Source organism: Hyaena hyaena, unplaced genomic scaffold, assembly GCF_003009895.1.
Source record: "Hyaena hyaena isolate Hyena2069 unplaced genomic scaffold, ASM300989v1 scaffold_367, whole genome shotgun sequence".
NCBI lineage: Eukaryota > Metazoa > Chordata > Mammalia > Carnivora > Hyaenidae > Hyaena > Hyaena hyaena.
Genome location: NW_024081002.1, coordinates 1,649,695 through 1,664,052, shown reverse-complemented (window position 1 = coordinate 1,664,052; position 14,358 = coordinate 1,649,695). Strand labels below are relative to the sequence as shown.

General features: G+C 41.0%; 1 protein-coding gene across 6 annotated transcripts in view; it reads right to left on the bottom strand.

Annotated features, from left to right (window-relative positions):
- Window positions 1-14,358, bottom strand: part of PLEKHA1 (pleckstrin homology domain containing A1) — a 59,147-nt gene that overhangs the window by 27,313 nt on the left and 17,476 nt on the right. For 5 of the 6 annotated variants that reach the window (XR_005531467.1, XM_039250463.1, XM_039250462.1 and 2 more), the window contains exons 2-4: window positions 14,120-14,280; window positions 8,645-8,701; window positions 6,328-6,373 (exon numbers count right to left, since the gene is read on the bottom strand). Coding sequence is in view for 5 of the 6 variants with exons in the window: in XM_039250463.1 (XP_039106394.1) it covers window positions 6,328-6,373; window positions 8,645-8,701; window positions 14,120-14,260 (244 nt within the window). In the remaining variant the exon portion in view is untranslated. Of the gene's footprint in view, window positions 1-6,327; window positions 6,374-8,644; window positions 8,702-14,119; window positions 14,281-14,358 lie in introns of those variants that run through there. The other variant, XM_039250464.1, reaches the window with a different exon arrangement.

Genomic DNA, 14,358 nt, shown 5'->3' with positions numbered 1-14,358 from the left:
AAATAACATACATGAAATTTTGCACTTATTACATCTAAATTTATGTTTGCAGCCACCTTCTGAAAAACCACACTAGGTTCAATACTGTGACTCTCGGATTTTCAAAATGCTAGATCATATGTAATAAAGCTTTTATCACTCTATAACAAAGGTAAAACTCTTATTTTTAATGGCCATGTTTTTCATTAAATGGAAATATCACAATACATTTAGCTAATCCCCTAATGATGAGCATTCAGGCTATTTCCAATTTTTGAAATTACATAAAATATCCCAATGAAATATCATGTACATATCTCTCTCCATACTTGGGCTACCAGTTTTATAGGATAAATGTGTTGGGTCAACGGGAATTCACCTTTAAAATTTTTACAGATACAGAGGCGTTCACTTTCGAAGGTCCCTGCTCTGTAAATATAGTTTCCCTACTATTCTTCCTTTCTAATCTTATACTTTAATAAACTTGTGCGTGTTGCTCAAAATAAAAAAATTAAAATTAAATGAAATGTTTACAGATATTGGCAACTTGTCTCCCTATAATGTTGAACCCATTTACATTCCTATCAACAGTGAAGACCTGTTTTACCCAGTGCTCGGCACCCTTCCTGGTTCTCAGCTCCTGTGCTCGATAGAGGCAGCTCTGTGACACGGGAGCCTGAGTCTGCAAACAATGCTCCCTAGAGCCCCTTGCCAGCTCGGGCCATGTTCTGTTCTGCTAAGGGAGGTACGGATGAGAGACTGGGAGCACGCTCCTGCAGGTTCCCACGACTGCCCACCTCCCTGTCCCGCAGAAGCACAGCACCAGCGACTACTGCTCCAGGCTATGCGGCCACTCCCGACCAGCCGTGCGGTCTCCTCAGATACCCAGCACCAGTGCCATCGGGGCCCCTCTTCCAGTCCTCCAACGTCCTGGCTTCTGGTAATACTACCTCTTCCCCTTTCGTCTCTGCAGCGTGTAGGTGGTAACTGCTTTGGGCGTTTCTAATTTCTGGGTTTCCTCAGCATTCCCTTTGCACTTTCAGCCTTCCAACACTTGGGTAGGCAATCCCCTGCAACAAATACCTCAGGTTTGAAATACCTAGTGCAGAGTGTCTTCCCGACTGGACCCCGACAGATACAGTAATCTCTGACCTCCCAAATGGTGAATGATTATATCTTGTTTAAATGTGAATTTATCTCATTATTGAGACAAATTAGTTTCTATGTTTCTTGGCCAATAGAATTTATTTTGTGAGTTTTATCTATATTTCTCTTCAGTGTTCATTTATTTTGTATTATCTTCTAAGAGCTTTCATATTAATCATTTCTGTTTTATTTCAAGTATTTTTCCCAGCCTGTCATTTACCTCATCACTTTGTCCATGGTATCTTTTATCAAACAGAAAAATATTCTATCTTTTCCTTTTCCTATAATGATTTGAGCTTTCACAAATTTAGAAAATCTCCCCAACTCAAGATTATAAAAATAAACACCTTTAGAGGTCCCTGGGTGGCTCAGTCGGTTGAGCATCCAACTCCTGATTCTGGCTGAGGTCACAACCTCACGGTTCAAGAGATCCCACTTTGGGCGTGGAGCCTGCTTGGGATACTCTCTCTCTGCCCCTTCCCTGCGCGCACTCTCGCTCGCTCGCTCTCTCTCGCTCTCTCTCTCTCCCCCTCTCTCCCTCCTTCCCACTCTCTCTTTCCTACTCTCTCCCTCTCTCTCTCTCAAAATAAACAAACTTAAAAATATATATATCAAATGACCTACCAGCACTCAGTTGGATATGACTAAGGAAAGGGGGAAATGAAAACCCTCAAGGAAAAACGTTATTTCTCAAATGCACAGGACTTTGAAGTTGGACCTGAGACCATGACACTAAAGCAGAGCTTCCTTGAATGGAGATGAGGATCTGAGCAAGAAAGTCAAAGAGCACCTTGTGAAATGCTGTCAGACAACTAGTCTGGAAACTAAAGAAACTTAAAACACTGTCAATCAGTTCTTTTATATCTTACTAGAGACTAGAGAAATTATCAATGCCATAAGCATAAATTAAGATAAAGAGTAGCACAATACTACATACATCAACACGTGGCTTTTATTTTTAATTTCTAACAATCGGCCGAGACTCTTTTCACAACCTTGTTCCACCTCCGGCTGAGGCTGGGCCCCCTCCCAATGGTTTCTCCCCTCAATGCTGTTCTGGGCATCTGTGGAGACCATCTGAAGAGTCTGAGAATCGAAGCACTTAGTACTACACTACACCTGATACAAAGTAAGTGCTTAATACATCTAGTTTTGAATGAATAAAATTTATATAAGGACTTTTTTTTTTAAAAAAAAAGAAAAGAGGCAAATAACCTCTAAAAAGGTTCTCAGCAGAAATTGCAGGCCAAATAAAAACTCATGTGCTGTATTATTTCATGGCAGGAAGAGGCATAATGATATGATGGGGGGGGGGGGAAGTGGGAGGTTGGAATCAGAGCCTGGAGTCACTCAGACCTGACCAGCCCATGCCATTAACTAGCAATAATATCCTGCAAAACGTTTGTAATCTCTATGAGCCCCATTTTCTTCATCAAGGAAATGGATGCAACCCATCCACTCCTCAAAGGGTTGGAGGTGATATATGTAAAGGAAGAAGCACAGTGCCTGGGACAGAACAGACAACGTCATCTTCATCATCTGGAGACTTCCAGTAAGGAAACAGTATGGAAAACGTAGGGCAAATTACTGAGAAGCACACAGTAACAATCAATGTTGCGGGGGGGAGGGGGGCGGGGGGGACAGAGAAAGTATGGAAAAATCTTTGAAGAAAAATAAAGTGTACAAAACCTGCCAGTTGCCATGCTTTTGAATCCAGTGTTCCACATGACAGGATGACTCCACCCACGGGAGGCTTATGTTCTCCTACCTTTCCAGGTTGAGTACTTTTCTACTTCACTTCAAATCTTTACCATCATAAAGGCTGAAGCACAAACATTAGCTTGGCTGCAAACAAAAATCATCTCACACCTACAATCAACTGGTTATGGCTCGAATATGGAACAAATGGTCACGAGACACTTTCTTACCTTATTGGCCAGTTTTCTCTATTCCCTCTATTCTTTCTCCATCCTCTCCTTCTCTTAAGCAGATGGCAGACTTTCTTCAAGGAACCTTTAATTTTCTTATTTCTCTCCTCTCATCTGTCTTTGTCTTTGTTTGGCTTTTAGAGTTTTTGACTTTTTCTTCTGAGTTTTGCATTGTCTTGTGTTCCTTTTCCTAACTGATGGGGCTCACTCCTCAAATGTCATGTAATCCCGGCCTGTCTATTCGTATTTAAAAACAAGGTACTAAAAAAACTAACTGGAAGCTCTCTGAAAGGTATGTAGGGTTACTAACTGCTGGACTTCCCTGCATGGCAAGCTCTTCTAGTGGAAATGCCCAGATGTCAGCACCTCTGGCTCTCTTCTCTAGGGGATGCACACCCACCCCAATACAGCTGGCTGCCTCGTGCTCTGGGACTGGACACAGGAGAAGAGGTGCATTCCATGCACAGATTTTCACTTAGTCCACTTACTTTCAGTTTCATGCCTCGTCTCTCCCCTTTTCAAGCACAGAGTCACACTGATTTTTTTTTTTTTAAGTTTTTATTTAAGTAATCTCTCCACCCATCATGGAGCTCGATCAAGCTCACGACCCCGAGATCCAGAGTCACATGCTCCTCCAGCTGAGCCAGCCAGGAGCCCCTCACTGATTCTATTTCTGAAGGTAGCACACATGCCATTTCTTGTGGGGGTGGTGGAAGGGCAGCTGCCTGGCTAAGCTGGATGGCAGCAGGGACTAAGAGGCGGTCCCTGACACAGACATCCAAATGTAGTCTCTGGTTTTGGCCCTCCTCTCCACTGCATCCCCAGACAGCAGTGCCCAGAACCTAAGTCTCTCTGAAGGTGGGGTGGCGGCAGCTCCTCACTGGCCTCTTCTCTACTGGAATGGTTATTCCAGAATGGAATTCCTCCATCCACTTCCCATCTGTGTACACTGTGGGTTAGACGCCTGCCAGTTTCACCAAAGATGGTTTGAGTGTTTCTTGTTCTCACTTGTTTTTGAACAATCGGAGATGAAATAAAGGTGGAAGAAACTTTATACTGCCATTCTGAATGGAAGCTGTGGTTCCATTTTAGGAAGCTGGGCCGTCCTCTCTGAAGACAAGCATTTTATGAATCTCTTCTCTATTGCCCCTATGGTATGGACCAACAAACTATTGGCAGACCAACAAATAATCTTAATCTTCGACTCCAACTAAAATCACCCATTCTAAATACTCCAATAACTGAATGTTACATATATTACTATATAGTATTATTCCCTCAAGCTGTAGGTTAAAGGTTTTACATTAAAAAGACTTGTCCAGAGGGAGGGAGGCAAACCATGAGGGTTGAATGTTGAGAACAAACTAAGGACTGATGGGGGTGGGGGGAGGGGAAGGGGGGTGATGGGCGTGGAGGAGGGCACTTGTGGGAATGACCACTGGGTATTATACGAAAACCAACTTGACAATAAACTATTAAAAAAGGAAAAAAAAAAAAAGACTTGTCAAGAGAATATGTGTTATACATTCCAAAACAAAGTTCTCTGTTACTTGACTTGCTCCCACTAGCTTTTCACTCACAAGGCACTGAGGCATTTTCCTATTTATAAGTTTCTAGTAAGCACATAAATGTTTCTTTTGGTTTCTTAGTGGCGATAGAAGCCTTATAGAGGATTCTCTGAACAGCTATTACATCCTGCTCATACCCTAGTCTCCTACTGGATGTATGTGACCGCCACCAGATCTTATCCCTAACACAATGCCTCAAGAAGCAGGCTCCGCTTTTCAAGCAAAAGAGAACAAAGAACTCTGATGTCATTTCTACCTCAAGAAGTATTTTACATTAATGGTCCTTTTTGATGCCAGTTGGCCACTCTGAATTTTGTCCCTTCTAGCACTAGTGTCCATTCACCGACTCTGAGAGCACATCAACTCTCCAGGCTTCAACTACCACCCACTATTTTGACCAGCTCCAAATTTCTCCATTCTTGATCTTCAGGCTCCATCCATCCTCAGTTGCCGCCACTGGAACATGTCCATTTGGATGTTTCCCCACCACTTCAAATTCCTCACCAAATGCCTTACCCAACCCAGCTCTCGAGTCCTCATTCCCTTACTTGAAGCACACCCACCTGATAACTTTCTCTTCCCACATATCCTGTCACCGAGTCCCTGCACGTTTCCTCCCAGTATTGTTTGTCTTCCTCTCTCTCCCCCCGCCACCGCCCAGATTCAGGCCCGTAGATAAGGATGGTCGTTCGGAAGCCACTGAACTAATCTACCTGTATCAAAACTCTCCTATCCACACAAAAAACATCCTTCACCTATGTCAGCTTTCTAGATGCTCTCTAATTTCTCACCTCTCGTTTCCACACACACACACACACACACCCACCCCCCCCCACACACACACCCCTTGTCAACATGTTATGCCCGGACTTCCGCCTGGCCTCTCACTTTCCGGTCTCTCACCATTCCCGCCAGCCTCACCGAGGATTTCAGCTGGCTGCACACACCACACTCTTCTCCCCTGCGTGCCTCTGGCCCTGTGATCCCTCTCCCTTCTCTTCCCAATGACAGAGGATGACCAAGGTTTAGCTGGCCACCAACTCAAGTGTCTCCTCACCCAGTGTGGCTTCCCGATTCCCAAGATCCCCAGTAAGGATCTGAAGCTCGTCCTTTGTGCTTCTTTAATAAACTGTACACACCATCATCTGTTGACTGTAAGAAATGCAAGGATCGCACCAGGTGGGGTGTCTGTCTGGGAGGCAACCAGCCTGTGAGGTTCTTAAGGGCAGCAACTGCTTCTTAGAACTCTCACAGCCCAGTGCCAAGACATTAATCCCTAAATGTTTGCTGAACAAGTGAATCAGACACCCTCAACTACCTCTCCCCTCAAACTAAAGTTCTCGTTACCCACAAGCTGAAAACCAAATCCTTCCTGTTATTTATGCATTTAATATAGAATAACACAAGGTAGAAAGTGAGAAATTACGTGAAATCTCACTGGCGCTCATCACTATAAACGCCTAGACAGTGCCTACATTTGAGCAGAGGGAGGCGGCTGGCACTGGGAGAGACACAGGAGAGAGGCTTCAGGGGAGAAGTTTTCTTTCTTCACCTGGACGGTGGCGTCAGGGGAATTTGCCTTAGAATAAACCCATTCGCCCATAGGTTTGTGTTGTGTGGCTTCCCAGGACGGTTTTCTTTCACAACATGATGTAATTATGTTAGCCAAACTTACATGAATTAACATATAAAATATGGCTACTTACCAAAGCAGAACTCAGCCTTTGGCCTTAGCTTGGTTGCATCGCTAACCTAACAAAAAAGAGAGACGAGTCACTCATTTCCTCATACACGGCTGTAACCAACCTTAAACGCTGCGTCAACTTCCACAAGTACGATTTCCCAGTAATCCCACGCATTTAGCACTCAGGCCTAAAATTAAACTTAAAAGGCTACTGGAAAAGAACTGCAAATTGAACATAGAATATGGGCCCCAACTGTAAGACGTTCAAAACAAATGACACTTCCATGCTGTCTTTGAACAAACTTCCATTTATTTGAAGGAAATGTGAAGAAGTTGAAAGTAAACCATTAAGTTTTATGTAACACATAGAACATCTTGTAGTTTAATGTAATTTTTAAAACACCCTCGTAATAAACCACAGAAACTCTGAATTCTTCCCAGATTGCCTATTTCTAAATGAGCTGTGAACCTTAAGAGAAAATGATGGTGGGTAAGGGGGAGATTATGTATTTAATAAAGTCCAAAAATCCAAAAGGCATTAATCTGCAATGAGGAACCCAAAACGGCACTGGATCCCCTCTCGCACAGTAGAATATCCTGGGATCGTGGGGTTCCTTTGCTAAAGGCAGCACATAGTTCCTTTCAGAAGGAAAGCAGCTAGGACCTGGTAACTGTGATTCCTTCAAATAAAGTAGCTCTCCTGGAAGCCTATTCATGGCTATTACCACCTGACTGCCCAGTGTCAGAACATATCATTGTAGCATCTGTTTTGTGCCTTCAAAAGGAATTCTTAGTCTGGGGTTCCTGACTGATCTCAACTACAAATTCACAGCTCTGAGTCACACTGGAATCTGTTCCAAGAATAAATTCTGGGAAAAAAGTGGCATGTCTGAAGTAGAGTACAAACTGTACAATTGAAACTTCGGGGCAGAGATGAAAGTCAACAGAACGGCCCAGAAAGGGTTTTATTTTAAAAGAGGAGCAGAGGAAGATTTAGGAAGCAGCCGGTCAGTTGGGGCCATTTGCTTAGTTAGTACTTTATTTTTAAAAAGACCAGGCAACAGCAAATGATTGAAAAGACAGGAGCATATGGGCAATCTCTCCCTCAACGGCCTACTCCTCATCACTGCACAGACAAGAAGGCTTGGCAGCGTGTTCACATCACAGTACACGCACGCTGCAGGCCAGCATGTGGGGGCTCCGGCTCTTACGTTACAAAGGAATCCTATGCTTCCTAACAAGAAGCGCTATAGAACTGAACCTGCGAGTGACCCTGAAGCACTTTTTAAATGTCTTGATTTACAGGAACACTTAAGGTATATGTACACATTATGTGTCTTCTACAAATTAAATAATATAGTTTTAATTAAATACATAATAATAATATGTTTCCCTTTAAATATGTAATCTTTGTCATCCAAGGGCTGACGTGTGTTTCTTTTTTTGTTTTTTGTTTTGTCAGTGAGAATGAACAGCTCTACTGTGATACTGATAACAAAGTACTCTTTCTATGAGTGTCTGTCTTTACAAGCACACTTGTAAACTGGTCTTCTCTGGACTTTGCTAACAAATCTCAATATGTGCATAATAATATACACACGCATGTTACTTAATGCTACTTTTCACATCTTATATCTTAAGCCATCAACACACATTACTTTGTATAAAAACCCCGCAGGCCTAGCTCTTCGACATCTCTATCTCAGTTCCCACACCAATATAATAAAGGGAAAAAATATCCGAAAATACCCAATCTAAATTTTTGGAAAGGAAAACAGTATTGCAAAAATTCCAGAAAAATCAACAAACAAGGTAACAGAAATTAGTAGAGATGAAGTGAAATGAGGGAAAAATCCTTCTTTTATCATGAAGATGATTCTTACTTTCTTCAAAATAAAACATAAAGAAACAAAAATTCAAAGGTAATGGGATTAAAAGCTGGAAAACGGTTCATATAAGACAGACTTAGAAAAAAATCTTCTCCAGGGGTGCCTGGGTGGCTCAGTTGGTTAAGCGCCTGACTTTGGCTCGGATCATGATCTCAGATTTCCCAAAGACAGAACTTAATTGCTAACTGCTTTTCCTCTTTCTGGTATTCATATACCTAATCATAAAAGCTAATGTTAACTTTTGCAATTTGCCACATCTTACAATTAACTCTATATTCTTCCTAATTCTATCAATGACATTCCTACACATTGTGGCGGTACCATCTTAAGCATGATGTGACCCTGAACGTCATCACTAAATGACACAAAAGGAAAACCACCCCTTAGTCACACTCTTATCCCGAGCAATGCTAATTCATGCATGACTGTGAACCAATATCGAAAAACTACCTTTGAAATGTAGGTAAGTTTAATGGCTCCCACACGTGATGATCCAGAAGGTAAGTTCTGGAAACAAATCATTAATATATAATTAATACTCAACATTAATATCCAACATTAATTTATATTATAATGTTCTACACATACTAAAACCAGTTAAGAAATTAGATGTTTTTAATATTATACTTTACAAATCAACTTTTTCACTTCAAGTATTTACAAATCAAGTTGACAGCATGGATAACCAAACCAAATTCTATTCAGTTCCACCGTAAGGCATTCCATAACTAAAAGGCTAGTTTTATCATTACTTCCTTTTTCATGAGCTTTAAAAGCCATAAACAAAATCAATCCTGAAGGCAATGGGAAAAGAAATACTTGAGACAGAAATGCAATTTTAAGAGATTTCAAGGCTATACATATTACTTTGTTCTATTAAAAATTTTTAATCAGGGGCGCCCGGGTGGCGTAGTTGGTTAAGCGTCCGACTTTCGCTCGGGTCATGATCTCGCGGTTCGTGGGTTCGAGCCCCGCGTCGGGCTCTGTGCTGACTGCCAGCTCAGAGCCTGGAGCCTGTTTCAGTCTGTGACTCCCTCTCTCTCTAACCCTCCCCTGCTCACGCTGTCTCTCTCTCTCTCTCCTAGAAATAAATAAAACATTTAAAAAAAAAAAATTTTTTTAATCAAGTATATCCCTAAAAAATGATTTTCTTCCATTTAAATATATTAGTATTTATTACACTATACTTTACGTATATTGATTCCATTTTGTAAAATAATTATTAACTGAAACTCTTTAAGCTGTATGTAGGGAAATGTATATACTGACATGTTCACTAAAATATTTTTGTTCTTCCCTAAACAATTTAGAGGCAGGGTTTGGGTCTTAGAAGAGCTACAGGTAAAGAATGAAGAAGAGTCATTTCTGGCAAAGACTAGCAGGAATATCTCTGTGGAAAAACGAACAGCATTTAAGTTGGTCTCTAAAGGAAAAATCTGAATCGCAATCAGCAGAAGAGAGAATATTCCAGGCAGAGAAAGGAGAGGAGCTACAGCAAACAGATGAGGGTGGCCAAAAGCTACATGTAATATGGGGCCATACAGGGTTGTAGTTTGTGCTGTATAAAGGGAATGGATTAAAGAGGGGGAAGATGGAGGCGGAACACCAGGGAAAAGAATCTGGAAAAAATGAATAAAGAATATATAAAGGAAAACTCTAATAGATTTTAGCAGTAAAACAGTCTTAACTTTGAAAGTTTCCTCCACTGTAGATTAACCAAGACCAGCTTCTTTACTGACTTTATGATAATGTCAGTAAAAGAAAACCTTCGGCTTTGTTCCCATGAATGATTACGAGGTACTTCTCTCGGACCTCTTTATAAGCTCACTGGAAACAATTCTACAAAAGCCTCAAGACTCCCAAATATAAACTGGTTATTGCTGACCAGGGACCGGTCTTCTCAAGTGTTCACTCCTATGTAAACTGCAATATGTTTTGCTTTAAACTGTAGACTACATTCAAGCTTCTAAGTATAAACCATAAATAAATATGTATATAAAATAATAAGGTGTAACTTTAAATGGTTGTGTTCTTACACAAAATGTTTTAAGTTTAGAGGTTGCTCTCTGTTTTTTTTTCTAATTTTGGATAAGGAAATTAAATGTTAAAATGTCCTTAAAGACCTCCTAACTACTGGGGCACCTGGATGGCTCAGTCAGTTGGGTGTCCGACTTCGGCTCAGGTCATGATCTCACAGTCCATGGGTTCGAGCCCCACGGCGGGCTCTGTGCTGACAGCTCAGAGCCTGGAGCCTGCTTCAGATTCTATGTCTCCCTCTCTCTCTGCCCCTCCCTCTCTTGCTCTCTGTCTCTGTCTCTCAAAATAAAATAAAGACATTAAAAAAAATTTTTTTAAAAAGACCTCCTAACTACTATCAAAGTGATTTTTTTCAAACACTGCTACCCTTCATTCAAAATTGTTATTTTTTTTTAAGTCCTCCAAAAATTTATTATTTTAAGTAACTGAATACAGTTCTAAGCTTTTGTATGAGGAAGAGAAATGAGACCTACGTCATGGCTGCATGACATAAAGGATCATAGACTGAATAGTGGCACAGTACAGGGAAATATAAGTAGCTGAGAGATAATGAATATTCAAAATACCTAGTTTCTATGGATCGGTATGATTACTGACAAGTTCAACTACAATAAAAGTAGGTTTTAAAATCTGTCACTTGACAGTGAACAAGAAATAATCAACTCAGGACATTGAAGATAAAAAGGAAAATAAGCCATTTTTTCCTTGTGAGTTCTTACACTCCTTTTGCCAAAATACTTTTTTCCAGTCTTCAAACCCACTTCCTGATACAGCTACTCAATTATTTAATTCTCCACCATACCCACACCCTCGACAAAACACAGAAAGCTCCAAAATGATTCCTAGTGATACACAGAATGGATTTTTAAACCAATGGTTAGTGGCAAAGAAAGGAAAATGGAGGAAGAATGGTGAGTCAAACGGATTTTCTTTCATTATCAGGGTTATTATGATCATTCTCACCCACAGCACCTTAACATAAGAAACTACAGTTTTTAATAGATCAAATGTCATTTTTTATTAGATCAAAATAGTGGCATATTGGACATTTTACTGAAGTTTTCATGAGGAGATACATTATTAATACATTTAAAAATGACACCAAGCTGCTATGTTGATGGCTAATCCATGGTGTCAGAGTCAAGATTGTAGAAGATTCCATTAAAAAAAAAAATGTTTTTTAAGTGGGGGGCGCTTGGGTGGCTCAGTCAGTTAAGTGTCCGACTCTTGACCTCCACTCAGGTGGTGATCTCACAGTTTCTTGAGTTCAAGCCCCACATCAGACACTGTGCTGATAGCCTGACAGCATGGAGCCTGCCTGGAATCTCCTCTCTCTCTGTCCCTCCGCGACTTGCACTGTCTCTCTCTCTCAACATAAATATTTTTAAGAAATTTTAAAAGACTGTAAAAGATTCTCATCAGAATGAAGAGTTAAAATTATTAAGACAGAATACAAAATAGATTTAAAATTCTGTACTACATTCGATAAAAAACAATGTGCTAATTACATCATGGAAAATTGGCTTTAAAAGAGTTCATGTGGAGTGCCTAGCTGGCTCAATCAGAAGAGCATGCAGATCTTGATCTCAGGGCTGTGAACTCCAGCCCACGCTGGGTGTAGATATTACTTAAACAAACAAACAAACAAACTTTAAAAAAAAAAAAAAAGAGTTCATGTAAAAAAGACCTGGCTGAGGGCAAACTTCAACATACACCCTGCCTGCTATGGCCAAAGTGACCTATTCTCCACATACACCATGGGCTTCCTTGTTGGATTTCTTTGCCCATGCTATTCTCAGAGCACTGCAATACCCACTTCTCCGTCTCTTGGCCAAAATCGTACCCACCCTTCTGGGTCAATTCCAAATGCTACTACTTCCATGAAGATCTTAACTCTGAATTCCAAGTTCTTTTCCTTCAGTGTAACGAACAGAGCCCCAGGGGTGCCCACCTTCCTCTGGCTCTAAGTGGGAAGTGCCGATAAAAGGAGGAATTCTGAGGAGGAGAATCTATTATATGTGAAGAAAGAAAAATAATCAAGGAGCTTTAAATACAATTCAGGAGGGGCGCCTGGGTGGCTCAGTCAGTTGGGCGTCCGACTTCAGCTCAGGTCATGCTCTCCCAGTCTGTGGGTTCGAGCCCCGCATTGGGCTCTGTGCTGACAGCCCAGAGCCTGGAGCCTGCTTCAGATCCTGTGTCTCCCTCTCTCTCTGCCCCTTCCCTGCTCATGCTCTGTCTCTCTCTGTTAAAAAAAAAAAAAAAATCTTTTTTTTAATAAATAAATAAATACAATTCAGGAGAAAGCACATGTACCGGCCCGCCAGATCTTGCGAAGAGAGACGAACCAGGAAGGGCACGGGCAGACTGCGCAACAGCTCGTAAGCGAGAGAACCAGAAACTGGGATCTGCTAACTAGTAATTAGAGGGAGTCAAGGGGAACAAAGTTACTTTCCACTTTGTGAAAGAGAGTTTGGGAGGGTGTGCCACAGATAAAAAGATGGGGTGATAAAGGGGAGAAATCTGATGTAAAAAAAAAAAAAAAGGCAAATATGAACTTCTGATTTCTGCTGACCTGTTTCTTCTCCCACTGACTCTGGACAAGTAAATAAAGGTATTAATCATACAGTTGAATAGCCAGGTTACTATCACCCAGGAAAGGTGGTCACACCCAGAGATAAGGGAGTAAAACAGTGTCAATAAGCTCTATTAAGGATAAGGAGAGAGCATAGACCACTCCTAGGAGGAAAAGTCTGAGGGTCAGCACTCAAATAATCTACACTGAATTAAAACACAAATTACCCTCTAATTTCTGAAAGGCTGTGTCTGGATAAAAGGACTAAACTTTATAGAGAATCAGAGGACAGAGTTGGATTAATGGCTAGCAAATACAAGGAAACAGATTCTGGCTCAGAGAGCAAATAATAATTGAAGCGTCTCAAATACAGCAAGTACTTTTTAATAATGTGTAATATGAACAACAGCTAAAGTGAAGACCAGGGAATGACAGGTTTCTGGCATTAAAGAGGAGGTTAAATTTATACTAAGATCTCTTAAAACTTGAATTCCACAGAAACAACTACAAATAAAGGCACTAGTGTATACGTACTTTGTCTAACCTAAAGTAAGTACAGGCCGGTAACGAATACCAGACTGGTCGTCAGGAGATCCAGCTCCTTCTCCGCGGAACAGAAGGGCACCCCCAACCAGTCCCGCTTCTCCTTTGACTCTAAGAGTCCCTCGCCCACTAGACCAGATCAGCTTAGACGTTTGCTCGGGACTCATCCTTGCAACAACCATCCCAATGTGAAGGGAGAGTTTTACAAGGAGAAAAAATTAAAAACTACTCGACAGATAATCTCCAATCCAAGGTCTTTCACAGATCTCAACATGGGGATCCTAATTTTTAATTTATGACATTTCCCCAATGATTTGAAAGGCAACAATAAAATCAACTCATGAACAGCATTACACTGGCTGACTCGCAAATCTGACCCTGCAGGATGAAAGGACTACCCATGCGCAAGAGTGTCAACTAGCTGAAGTAGTTCTTTACCAAAGAAACAAAAGACAGCAGTCTCTAGGGACAGTATCTTAAATTTAAATGATTTAAGTATTTTCTACCAGAGACAGCATTTCTCTCCCAAGGGGGGAAAAAAACAAATATGCATGCATAAATTCTTATTAAATAAACTTAGTTGCAACTTCTAAAATTCAAAGAAGACAGCTAGGAGTTGAGGGTGCAGACAAAGAACGCCGGCAATAGAACTAAATCTAAACATATACTGTTTATTAGGACAAATCCTCACACCCGTATAGAATGTTAAATACTTGAATAATTAAAATCCTTGTGTGCTTTGGAAAAAAGGTAACCATTTGGATTTTACAAACCTGTGGATTATCCATGTACCACACAAAACTATCTTCTCTGGTATCCAGTATGAAGTACCTTCGAAGAAATTTCCCACTGTTTTCATTTTCCTCAATGTCCAGAAAACCACAAATGCGATTCTGACGATCCACATAAGGCATTTCTGAGCCTGAACATTACACTGCAAAATAAAAACATTAACAGTAAGTATTTCTCGGTGGACTTCATGCACAAAACGTGCTATGGTACAGTCTCTTCA